This window comes from Otolemur garnettii, unplaced genomic scaffold, assembly GCF_000181295.1.
Source record: "Otolemur garnettii isolate 467f Iridium unplaced genomic scaffold, OtoGar3 scaffold00173, whole genome shotgun sequence".
NCBI lineage: Eukaryota > Metazoa > Chordata > Mammalia > Primates > Galagidae > Otolemur > Otolemur garnettii.
Window position 1 is genome coordinate 1,608,952 of NW_003852568.1, and position 13,789 is coordinate 1,622,740.

The 13,789-nt window shown below is 40.7% G+C and overlaps 1 protein-coding gene and 1 non-coding gene across 5 annotated transcripts in view; one reads left to right on the forward strand and one right to left on the reverse strand.

The window, feature by feature from the left end:
- Positions 1-13,789, forward strand: part of SAP130 (Sin3A associated protein 130) — a 102,611-nt gene that overhangs the window by 27,306 nt on the left and 61,516 nt on the right. For all 4 annotated transcript variants that reach the window (XM_023519385.1, XM_023519386.1, XM_003800327.3 and 1 more), the window contains exons 8-10: positions 9,453-9,600; positions 9,756-9,846; positions 10,037-10,141. In XM_023519385.1, coding sequence (XP_023375153.1) covers positions 9,453-9,600; positions 9,756-9,846; positions 10,037-10,141 — 344 coding nt within the window. The remainder of the gene's footprint in view (positions 1-9,452; positions 9,601-9,755; positions 9,847-10,036; positions 10,142-13,789) is intronic.
- Positions 7,962-8,065, reverse strand: LOC111728616. Its single transcript, XR_002775857.1, has one exon. It is a non-coding gene; the product is annotated as a U6 spliceosomal RNA (small nuclear RNA).

Consider the following 13,789-nt stretch of genomic DNA (forward strand, 5'->3'; position numbering starts at 1 on the left):
CCCGCCACCTTAGGTGTATGTGGCTGGCGCCTTAGCCGCTTGAGCCACAGGCGCCAAGCCAGGTTGAGTATTTCTAATCCAAACGTCTGATTTCCAAAATGCTTCAAAATCCAAAAAAATTTTGAGCACTAACATGGCGCTCAAAGGCAGTGGTCATTTGGAACATTTCTGATTTTTTGCGTGAGTGATGCTGAACCAGTAGGTATACGGTACATATATTCCTAAATTTGAAATCCGGAATATCTCTAGATAAGGGACACTCCATGCGTAATGTAGTGATGAAGACAATAGATTAGGGAGCACTTTCTGAGAGACCTTAATCTCTCTGACCTTTTTTTTGGTCAGAGGGTTGTCACAGTGGAATCAAAGATGTTATTTATTCAACATGTTTTAACCAAAGGCCCTTTCTTTTTCTCCCAGTTTCACTAAATTTGGTTAGTAAGAACCTTGAGTATTCTTTTGATGACAAAAGTATTAACCTTTGAGTACTTCTTTCTTTCTGATACATGTCTTAGGCGCTTTCCATCTTTGCTAATTTTGAAATCTCAGCCAATTCTCTTTATTTCTTTTTAGTGGAGGTTAGTATTTAGAACCTAAGATCTTGGTGTAGGAAGTGCTCATTTGTTTTGGGATATCACTGCTTTTGCTATCAGTGTGATTTCTTGGGACAAGATTGAGTGTAGTAAAGATAGTTGTATCTTTATGCTGGTATTTCTGAATGAAATTCAACATCATTTTTTCCCTTTCTAAGATTTTATGCAGCCATCTGTTGCTTAACACTGAGGATATGTTCTGAGAATTGCATAATTAGATGATTTTAACTTTGTGCAAAGATCATAGAGTGTACTTAACCCTAGATGGTGTAGCCTAGGGACTGTGGTCTGGCCTATTGCTCCTAGGCTACAAACCTGTCCAGTGTACTAACATATTGAGTACCATGGGCATTTGTAACATAATGATAAGTATTTATGTATCTAACTACATCTAAACATAGAAAAGAGAGAGCAAAAATGTGGTATAAAAGGTTAAAATGATGGTATGTGGCCAGGCCCAGCATAGCACTCTGGGAGGCCCAGGTGGGTGGATTGCTTAAGCTCATGCGTTCTAGACCAGCCTGATCAAAGCAAGACTTCCGTCTCTACTAAAATAGAGAATCCAACAAACAAACTGAGGCAAAAGGATTGATTGAGCCTAAGAGTTGCAGGTTGGTATGAGCTGCAACACCACAACACTCTTCCCAGGACAACAGTTTGAGACTCTGTCTCAAAAAATAAATAAATAATAAAATGATGGTATGTCTGTACAGGCCACTTACTATGAATTGAATGTGCTGGGCTGGAAATTGCTCTGGGTGAGTCAGTGAATGAGTGGTGAGTGAATGCAGAAACCTAGATGTTACTATACACTACTGTAGACTTCCTGAACACGACATATGTAGACATTACTATACACTACTGTAGACTTCCTGAACACGACATATGTAGACATTACACTACTATAGACTACTGAACATGACACACGTAGACATTACTATACACTACTGTAGACTGCTGAACATGACACACGTAGACATTACTATACACTACTGTAAACTTCCTGAACACGACATATGTAGACATTACTATACACTGCTGTAGACTACTGAACATGACACACGTAGACATTACTATACACTACTGTAGACTACTGAACATGACACACGTAGACATTATTATACACTACTGTAGACTACTGAATGTGACACATGTAGACGTTACTATACACTACTATAGACTACTGATGTGACACGTAGACGTTACTGTACACTACTGTAGACTACTGATGTGACACACGTAGATGTTACTGTACATTACTGTAGACTACTGAACGTGACACACGTAGATGTTACTGTACACTACGGTAGACTACTGAACGTGACACACGTAGATGTTACTGTACACTACGGTAGACTACTGAACGTGATACACGTAGACGTTACTGTACACTACGGTAGACTACTGAATGTGACACGTAGACATTACTGTACACTACTGTAGACTACTGAATGTGACACATATAGATGTTACTGTACACTACTGTAGACTACTGAATGTGACACACGTAGACGTTACTATACACTACTGTAGACTACTGATGTGACACGTAGACGTTACTGTACACTGCTGTAGACTACTGATGTGACACACGTAGATGTTACTGTACACTACTGTAGACTACTGAACGTGACACACGTAGACGTTACTGTACACTATGGTAGACTACTGAACGTGACACATGTAGACGTTACTGTACACTACTGTAGACTACTGAATGTGACACATATAGATGTTACTATACACTACTGTAGACTACCGAATGTGACACATATAGACGTTACTATACACTACTGTAGACTACTGAATGTGACACACGTAGACGTTACTATACACTACTGTAGACTACTGATGTGACACACGTAGACGTTACTGTACACTACTGTAGACTACTGATGTGACACGTAGATGTTACTATACTGTAGACTACTGAACGTGACACACGTAGACGTTACTGTACACTACTGTAGACTACTGATGTGACACACGTAGACGTTACTGTACACTACTGTAGACTACTGATGTGACACACGTAGATGTTACTATACTGTAGACTACTGAACGTGACACACGTAGACGTTACTGTACACTACTGTAGAGTACTGAACGTGACACATGTAGACGTTACTGTACACTACTGTAGAGTACTGAACGTGACACATATAGACGTTACTGTACACTACTGTAGACTACTGAATGTGACACATACAGACATTACTATACATTACTATACACTACTGTAGACTACTGAATGTGACACATATAGACGTTACTGTACACTACTGTAGACTACTGAACATGACACACGTAGACATTACTATACACTACTATAGACTACTGAATGTGACACATATAGACGTTACTATACACTACTGTAGACTACTGAATGTGACACATATAGACATTACTATACACTACTGTAGACTACTGAACATGACACATACAGACATTACTATACACTACTATAAACTACTGAATGTGACACACATAGACATTAATACATTACTATACACTACTGTAGACTACTGAATGTGACACATATAGGCGTTACTATACACTACTGTAGACTACTGAACGTGACACACACAGGCCATTACTATACACTACTGTAGACTACTGAACATGACACATATAGACATTACTGTACACTACTATAAACTACTGAATGTGACACACATAGACATTACTATACACTACTATACACTACTGTAGACTACTGAACATGACACATACAGACATTGCTATACACTACTATAAACTACTGAATGTGACACATATAGACATTACTATACATTACTATACACTACTGTAGACTACTGAACATGACACACTAGGCTCACTGAATTGATTTTTAAAATAAAGCAATTATGCTATGACTTTATTAGGTGATCGAAATTTTTTAACTGGTATAATCTATGGGGCCACCATTTTATGTGCAATCTGCCATTGACTATAGCATCATTATTTAGTACATGACTGTGGCTTTTTTTTTATCCTGTAATATACAAGAAGTACTTTGGGAGTAACAATTTAAAGTCATATATGTCTACTTGTCATAAATTAACCCCTTATTTTCTTTAGATTACTGTTCATAATCACTGAGTGAACTGACTTCACAGCTTTTTGGTCTCTGTTTAGATTTTGCTAAACAGATTAAGAATGTGTTCAAAAATTACATGAAATGATTCTTTTCCTAATTTTTAATCATATGTTCCATAATATAAACAAAAAAGGTACATAATGAGGAATATCACTGTCACAAGTAACAATTTTCCATATTATTCTAAGGTAACCTTTTGCTTATCCATTCAGTAATTTAATATACAGTGAGGATAATTTGTTTGGATTTTTTCTTTTTTCTTTTTTGGGCAGTCTTACTCTTTGCCCAGACTAGAGTGCTATGGCAGTAGCCTAGTTCACTGCACCATCAAACTCCTAGGCTCAACCAATCGTTCTGCCTTGGCCTCCCAGAGTGCTGGGACTATAGGTGCATACCACCATACCTGGCTAATTTTTCCTTTTTTCTTTTTTGGAGACAAGAGTCTCAAGCTATTGCTCTGGGTAGAATGCTGTGGCATCACAGCTCACAGCAACCTCCAATTCTCGGGCTTAAGTGATTCTCTTGCCTCAGCCTCCCAAGTAGCTGGGGCTACAGGGGCCTGCCACAATGCCCAGATATTTTTTGGAGTTGTCATTGTTGCTTAGCAGACCTGGGCCAGGTGCAAACCCGCCACCCTAGGTGTATGTGGCTGGCGCCCTTGCTGACTGAGCTACAGGCACCACCTAATTTTTCCTATCTTCAAATGGAGACAGGGTCTTGCTCTTGCTCTTGATGGTCTTGATCTCCTAAGCCAGTGATTCTCAACCTTCCTAAAGCTGCAGCCCTTTAGTTCAGTTCCCGTGGGTCGCAACCTACAGGTTGAGAACCACTGTCCTGAGCTAACGTGGTCCTCCTGCTTCTGCTTCCCAGATGGCTAGGATTGTAGGTGTGCCTGACCTGTTTGCCTGATTTTTAACTTTAGTATTTGCTTTATTTCTTTTAATTTAACTTTCTTTTTATTATTTTTTTCTTTTAGTTTAACTTTTTAAAACATGTAAAATGTATTTGGTTTAAAAGTCAAGGAAAGTTGATTTTGTGAGTTTCCCTGTCCTCACCATGTTGCTGTCTGCTCTTGCTACATCACCCTTTTGATATTCTCATGTCTGCGTTCTCAGAGTTCCTTTTTGCAAAAGTATGTATATATAAACTCATTTTCCTTGTATCTGCTCCCTTGCTACAAAAAATAGAGCATATTTATATGTATAGAGGGTGCCAAAAAATGTATACATCTTTTGAGAAAGGAAAAAACTGTATTAAAATTACAATAACATTTGTTGTCTTGCATACTGTATTTTGTATCTCGTAACTGCAGAAGTCAAAGGTGACTTGAGTATTACAATTTTAATTTGGCATCCTGTGTGCCGTTCTGTCCCTTGCCTTTTTTTTTTTTGGATATATAGGTCACTACAAAAGCTTCGAGACAGATTGTGTTATGGTCCATTATTTCACTTCCAAGAAACACAGTCGACAGTGTCATTTCTGATTCATCCATGCAAATTTCAGCTTGCTCAGGTTATTCGTATTGCTGGGAAGACTTCATTTGTTTCCTTCTTCACGGATTTTATGTTTCCTGACTTTTGTGTATCTCAAAAATTTTATAATGACCTGTGATGTTCTGGAAATGACTCCACATTAATACATAGTGCTCGGACTCATTCTTTTGTTTTGGCTGCATTATGCCCAGTGTTTGGCCGTACTGCATTTTGGCATATGCTGTTACATGTTTGTGATGATATACCTCAGTGTGTGTTTGTGGATGTGTGCTGTGTCAGATAGTAAATGCCTCAATTTCCTCATCTAAAAAGTGGCCATCATAATACCTACCTCATATGTAAAGCACTTAAATTGTGCTTAGCATGTAATCAGCATTAACGTTTGTTATTTTTCATTAGACTAAATGAAAATCAATGACTACTGTTGTCTGTGCTTTAAAAAATTTTTGAAAGCATTCTTCATGTTTAATATGAAATTTTTGAGGGGTATATTTTTGTGTACACTAGACCTCTTTTTTTTTTTTTTGGAGACAGAGCTTATGTCGCCCTTGGTAGAGTGCCATGGTGTCACAGCTCACAGCAACCTCAAACTGTTGGGCTCTAAGTTATTCTCTTGCCTTAGCCTCCCAAGTAGCTGGGACTACAGGCTGCACTAGACTTCTTAAAATATGAGTGCATTTAATTGATTTGAGATCCTTTCCAGGTGATTTTGTAAGCATTCTTCTTCAAAATTGTTTTTATATTAGGTTCATCAATCTTGAAATCTGTTATTAGTGTAATTATGTGTATGTTTATCTCTCTGAATGTTTTGTTTTCTTGAGACAGAGTCTCTGTCGCCCTCAGTAGAGTGTCTGGCATCATTGTAGCTTGGAGCAACCTCAAACTCTTGGACTCAAGTGATACTCTTGCCTTAGCCTCCCGAGTACCTGGGACTGTGAGCGTGTACCATACCACCACACCTGGCTAGTTTTTTAGTAGAGATGGAGTCTTATTCTTGCTTGGGCTGGTCTTGAACTCCCGAGCTCAGGGATCCACCAGCTTCAGCCTCCCAGGATTACAGTCATGAGCCACTGCTAGCTCTCGGAATGTTTTTAATTGTAAGTGTTGTTAGAGGGTAGCTTTCATAATAGTGTACTTGGTGACCTACTTCAACAACTATTAAAAACCCAGGCTCTAGGGCGGTGCCTGTGGCTCAGTGAGTAGGGCGCTGGCCCCATATACCAAGGTGACAGGTTCAAACCTGGCCCCAGCCACACTGCAACAAAAACATAGCCATGTGTTGTGGCGGGTGCTTGTAGTCCCAGCTACTTGGGAGGCTAAGGCAAGAGAATCACCTAAGCCCAAGAGCTAGAGGTTGCTGTGAGCTGTGATGCCATGGCACTCTACCAAGGGTGACAAAATGAGACTCTGTCTCTAAAAAAAAAAAGTCTAGTCTCTACTAGTTGGTTTTCTCCTACATAAGTTCCACCAAATTCCATTGCTACCTTGTGGTAGTTTTCTAGAATAATAACCCATTTCATTCTCTTTCTGTAGGGGAGAAAATCATCTTTTTATCATATCGTAAGTTTTTTTAATTGATATCCCGCCAGGTCTGATTTGTTAAAGCTGTTTGAGAAAGGCTCCTTATGATAAAATATTGGTTAGCCAGAGACACACCGTCCCAATCAAGTTGTTACCTTACAGCTCAGTTTACCATGTTTTCTTCTTCCTAATTTATAGCACATGGTTCCAAAATATAAAAGCATAAAATGCATACAATAGGGAGTATAAGCCTCTGTGCCTCATCTACAAGGCCACATTGCCTTTCGAAGGTAACCTGCTAAGAAATTTAGGCTGTACTCATAGCATTTCTTTATGTAAATATAGTCAAATTCACATATAGTTCTCTTTTCCTTTCTACCCAAAAGAATAGTTTATATATTTCCCTTTTTAAAAATACAGTAACATATATTGATACTGATTATCTAGCTGTAAAAAACAAATAAATAAAATGCAGCACACTGTTTCATTGCTCTTTTAGTGGGAATATAGCAGTATATTGTGTGAGTAGACTTGAGGTTGTTCCTAGTCCGTGCTATCAGAGAAGATTTCACAGTGAATAACCTGAGACTTTTGTCATTGTGCATGTGTGCAAGAATATATGAAGGGTCTTTTCCCCATAGTGATCAAAGGGTATGTTCAATTATAGTTTTGATATCTACCATCGAATCACCTGCCTTTGGGTTTATACCAGTTTATACTTCCTCCAGATTTTTTTCAGTCTGATAGATGAGCAATATATTCTCCATGTATCTTAAATTGGGCACAGTGCCTGTGGCTCAAGTCACTAGGGTGCCAGCCACATATGCCTGAGCTGGTGGGTTTGAATCCAGCTCAGGCCCACCAAACAACAATGACAGCTGCAGCCAAAAAATAGCTGGGCATTGTGGCGGGCACCTGTGGTCACAGCTACTTGGGAGGCAGAGGCAGGAGACTCACTTGAGCCCAGGAGTTGGAGGTTGCTGTGAGCTGTGATGCCATGGTACTCTACCCAGGGGAATAGCTTAAGGCTCTATCTCAAAAAAAAAAAAAAGTATCTTAAATTGCATTTCTCTACTTAGGAGTGAGAGTGAGCATCTTTTCTTGTCCTTTTCTTAAAAATAAATATATAGAGGGCGGCACCTGTGGCTCAAAGGAGTAGGACAGGACACTGACCCCATATGCTGGAGGTGGCGATTTCAAACCCAGCCCCAGCCAAAAACTGCAAAATAAATAAATAAATATGTATGTGTGTATATATATATATAGAATGCTCTGAACTTGTGTGCCATCCTCATGTAGGGGCCATGCCAGTCTTCTGTTGTATCATTTGAGTTTTAGGATATGTGCTGCCAAAGCAAGCAGGAAGCATCTTTTTGTTTTGTTAAGGAACCATTTGTGTTTTCATTTCCTTTGCCTAGTTTTTATTGGGCTATCATTTTTCTTAGTTTCTAGGAGTTCTTAGCAAAATAGGAAGATTATACTTTTATCTTCAAGTCTTTTGAATTTACTTACCATGTGAATTTACTTATAGTATAGATTTATTTGTTCACATAGTCAAATATACCAGTCTTCTCTATTATAGCTTTTGGATTTTAAAATAGAAAGGTCTCCCCCACTCCAAGATTATAAGAGAATTTCCCCATCTTTTCTTCATATACATTTTAGTTGCCTTAAATCTTTGCTCATTTTAGTGTTTATCTAGCGTACTGTGTGCAGTATGGATCCAATTTGATTTTTTCCAAATTATTGCATAGTCTTCTCAACACCATTATTAAGTAGATTATTTTCCTGCCTCTGATTTGAAAAGCCAACTCTGTTACATCGTCAAGTTGTTTTGCCCTTAACGTAGTTTCAGTAGCTTGCTCCCAATTTATTTGACATCCTGTGTTGATATCCCTGTGAATCATTAACCAGTCATACCTGTGTAACTTTTTATCATTTGAAGAGCATTCTTCTTCTTTTGTTTTGTTGAGAGAGTCTCACTATGTCACCCTCAGTAGAGTACTGTGGTGTCACAGCTCACAGCAACCTCAAACTCTTGGACTTAAGTGATTCTCTTGCCTCAGCCTCCCAAGTAGCTGGGACTACAGGCACCTGCCACAAGGCCTGGCTATTTTTTTGTTGCAGTTATCATTGTTGTTTAGCAGGTCCGGGTCAGGTTCAAACCCACCTGCCTCACTCAGTGTATGTGGCTGGCAGCCTAACCACTGAGCTATGGGCACCCAGCCTCAAGAGCATTCTTCTATCTGGTAAGGAGTGATAATAACATTAGGGGAAAGCTGTTGCTTCAAGGATCACAAATGAAGCTGCTGTTGATCAAGGTTTTCTGTAATTTTCCCTCAGGAAATTTATGAAAATTACAATATGAGAACTTTATTGTGTATCTTCAGATTTTCCACAGAGTGCAATGCAGCTGTTGCAATAATGCCTACTCAGTATTGTTATGGAGTGTGGATTATGTTAAAGGTACTGAGAACAACTAGAGATTAATTTTTTTAGTTTATAGTACAAATTGATGCCTTATAAAATGAAACTTTAGGCAGTTTCAGGAGAGAAATTCACTGGGCCCTTTTCTTCATTGGTGAGATTAAAGACCAATTGTTGGCTTAACTGTGACTTTACAGACCTATGAAAATATGCAGCTTGCATGGCTGTAATCTAGCAACAAGATAATAGGCGTCCTTGACTGCCTGCATTGTGTCTGTGGACAAGTTATAAATCATAATGTCTTTGTTATCTTTTCAGTAGGCCAACTTTGTCTATCCAGCATCCACCATCTGCAGCAATTAGTATTCAGCGTCCTGCCCAGTCACGAGATGTGACAACAAGAATCACACTACCATCTCACCCTGCATTAGGGACGCCAAAACAGCAGCTTCATACGATGGCTCAGGTAAAATGAGAGGTGAAAAACCGTCTATGTTCCTTGTGGGGTTAGAACCAGAATTATGCAGACTTGCTAAGCATGGGCAATACTGAAGGCAGTGATTGCCTTTAGACTGGAGTGGGAAATGTTCTTTATACTCTGTTGTGGGATTCTCCCCACAGAAAACGATCTTCAGTACTGGTACACCAGTGGCTGCAGCAACAGTAGCACCTATTCTGGCAACCAACACCATTCCTTCAGCAACCACAGCTGGTAAGTCTGTACCATTGCTCCTCTTCCTGCTGGAGAAAAATGAGGTATAAAGGCTAAATTAATCTTTCATTTCTCACCTCTGTCAGAAAAAAACAAATAGGCTGTAAAGAAACAGCTTTCCCATGGTTTTTGAGAATCTGTAGCATGTAGAGAAGCCATTTTTAAGAATTTCCTTTTTTCCCCATTTCAGGGTCTGTGTCACACACACAAGCTCCCACGAGTACAATTGTTACCATGACAATGCCCTCCCATTCATCCCATGCTACTGCTGTGACCACCTCAAACATCCCAGTTGGTAAGTGTCATGCAGCCTTCAGACGAAGTTGACAAGAATGTTTTAGTCACTGACCAGGCCTCCATGTTGATAACTAGAAGGGAGGGGGTATTTTGTTGATTTTCAAAGGAACACTGAGCGCAGCTTTTAATATGATTTATCGTATAGATTTGGTATTAACAATAGAGAATAAAAGAGGACAACAATCTCTGAGTACTCAAAGTAAATTTGAACTCTAGTTTTGATTTCCTTACTCATCAGACTTTACCTTTTCTATGTGTACCTTTTATAGAAATAAGTTAACATTACTGACATAGTTAGACCAGAACAACAGGAAAAGCAAGGAAACCAACGGTCTGGAATGAGATAAATTTATACATTTTAATAGATCGTTCAGAGGCTGGGTGCAGTGGCTCACGCTTACAGTCCCAGTACTCTGGGAGACTGAGGTGAGTAGAATGCTTGAGCTCAGGAGGAGAGACCAGCCTGAGCAAGAGCAAGACCCCATCTCTACTAAAAATAGAAAAATTAGCTGGACGTTGTGGCAGTGCCTATTGTCCCAGCTACTCAGGAGGCTGAGGTAGGAGGATCTCTTGAACCCAGCAGTTTGAGATTGCTGTGGCGTAGGCTGATGCTGTGGCACTCTAGCCTGAGTGACAGAGTGAGACTCTGTCTCAAAAAAAAAGAAAAGAAAAATAGATTGTTCAGGAAAAATCTCTTGGTGACACAATAGTGGGAAGAACATTGGAACTCAGGTTGGTGCGCCAGTTCTCATCTGAGTGCCACCCTGTGCTACTCCACTGCCATTTCTTCTAGGCTTTGTTTACTCTTTTTGTGTGTGCGTATACTTTGACTATAAGCTTAAGTCATCAAGAGCAAAGATTGGCAAACATTTTCTATAAGGCCAGATCGATTTAAATATTTTAGGCTTTGTAGGCCACATAGGTCTACACAACTCTGCTTTGATATTTTGTTTTTTTGTTTTTTTGTTTTTTTTTTTTTGAGACGGAGCCTCAAGCTATCCCCCTGGGTACAGTGCCATGGCATCACGCTCACAGCAACCTCCAACTCCTGGGCTCAAGCGAGTCTCCTGCCTCAGCCTCCCAAGTAGCTGGGACCACAGGCGCCCACCACAACGCCCGGCTATTTTTTTTTGGTTGCAGCCGTCATTGTTGTTTGGCGGGTCCGGGCTGGGGATTCGAACCCGCCACCTTAGGTGTACGTGGCTGGCGCCTTAGCCGGTTGAGCCACAGGCGCCGAGCCGCTGCTTTGATATTTTGAAAGGAGCCATGGACAGTATGTAAACAAATGGGTGTGTGACTGTGTGCCAGTGAGGCTTTACTTACAGACAGAGAAATTTGAATCTCTTATCATTTTCATGGGTGCTGAATGAGTTGCCCGTTTTTTCCCCCCACCCCAACCATTTAAAAGTGTAAACCTATTCTTAGCTCCCGGGCCACGTAGTAACAAGCAGCAGGCTGGTTTGGCCTGCAGGCTGTAGGTTGCCAACACCAGTACGAGGGCTGATGTCTTACCGCTGCAGCTCCCAGACCCACCAGCCATAGGGTTTCGTTTCTAGTGTTGCCTCTGCCTTGATGAACACGTCACTCCTAAAAACATGAAACAGCTGCCAGATTTTTAACATAGTGTACTTAGGGCTACTTTTTGTAGTCTTTGAGAAATCTGGTGACCAGACATAGAGGTGTGGCTTCCCTACCTGCTGGTTCTGTTCTTCCCTTCCTACACACGTGAGATGGGCTGCAGGTTCCCAGCCCCCTCAACAAACTCTAGGGATACTTTTCCTGAAATAATAGTAGGAGCCAGAAAGTCCTGCTCCCCTGAGTGACCAGGCCACACAGCCCTTAAATAAGTGCTTAGCCCCACAGAAGGCTTTTGGCAGAGAGGGCGCTGCTGTTGGGTAGGTCTTGTGTTACTTCTCTGTTACTTGCCATAAGGAAAGACCAAACTTCTGTTATCTTTCTCAATTTAGTTCACTTTTTTGATAAAAAGTTTGTTTTGTTTGTATATGCATTGTTTTTAACATTAATTCACCTTTGTTGGGAAAGATAGTGGACTGTTCATATCATCATTTCTATTTTTTTTTTGGAAGTTTTTGGCCGGGGCTGTGTTTGAACCTGCCACCTCCAGCATATGGGGCCAGTGTCCTACTCCACAGGCGCTGCCCCATATCATCATTTCAAAACACTTCCTGGCTCTACCCAGCAGTGTCATTAGCTATCTTCAATGCTGTCATGATAGAGCCAAACCCTTTCTCTTACCTTTTATAGTCAGGAACCTCACTAGGGTCTCTATGTTAAAAAATCAGACCAGTAAAGAGGGGTATTCTTCCCTAGAGGGACTTTCTTGTTTCCTCCTGAATCTCCTCAACCTACGAAGGTTGGTTTTTATTGGTGTTCCCCTCTTTCTAACAGAATCACTAACAGTACCCGGAGACATTGAGTATGTTCATTCCTCAGCTCTATCCGATTTTTGCACTGGTTTTATTTATGTCTTATATACTCGCCCAAATATTTCTTTGTTAAATCCTAATAGGATAGAACCCCAGAACATTGGCTCAGCACCAGTGGCTCAAGTGGCTAAGGCGCCAGCCACATACACCTGAGGTGGCCAGTTTGAATCCAGCCCGGACCCACCAAACAACAATGACGGCTGCAACCAAAAAATAGACGGGCGTTGTAGCGGGCACCTGTAGTCCCAGCTACTTGGGATGCAGAGGCAGGAGAATTGCTTGAGCCCAGGAGTTGGAGGTTGCTGTGAGCTGTGATGCCACGACACTCTACCCAGGGTGACAGCTTAAGGCTCTGTCTCAAAAAAAAAAGAACCCGAGAACATTGATTTTCAAGTTGGGGTATAGGAGTTATATGAAATTTACCTAAGTGACTTTTTACAAATCGGTTTCTCAAGGTGAGATTAAATTTTGAATTCAGCCGCTGTTATTGATCAGAATATGTTGGGTTAGAAAAAAAAGCCCAATAAAGCCTAAAGTTTTTGCCTCTAATGAATATTCATTTCCAATAGAATACCATCTTTATTCTCTACATGGCCTGCCCTACACATGAATTATAGAAAGGCTAGGTGTGGTTGCTCACTTCTATAATCCTAACACTTTCGGAGGCTGAGATGGAAGGATCTCTTGAGGATAGGAGTTCAAGACCAGCCTAAGAAACGTAGCAAGATCCTGTTTCTACAAAAATAGAAAAATTAGCTGGTACATACTTGTAGTTCCAGCTACCCAGCAGGCTGAAGCACTTGACCCCAGAAGTTGGAGGGTGCAGTGAGCTATGATGATGCCACTTGTACTCCAGCCCGGGCAATGGAACAAGACCCGGTTTCCAAAAAAATAAATAAATAAAAGAATTATTGATGATCATATTTAGAAAACAGGGACTACAAGTGTGTGCCTCCATGCCTGGCTATTTTTAGAGACATGGTCTCCCTTTTGCTCAGACTGGTCTCAGACTCCTGAACTCAAGCAATCCACCTTCCTCGGCCTCCCAGAGTGCTAGGATTATAGGCATGAGCCACTGCACCTGGCCCAGCAATTTTTTCTTTTAGAAAAAGATCTTGGGCTCGGCGCCTATAGCTCAACCGGCTAAGGCGCCAGCCACGTACACCTAAGGTGGCGGGTTCGAATCCCCAGCCCGGACC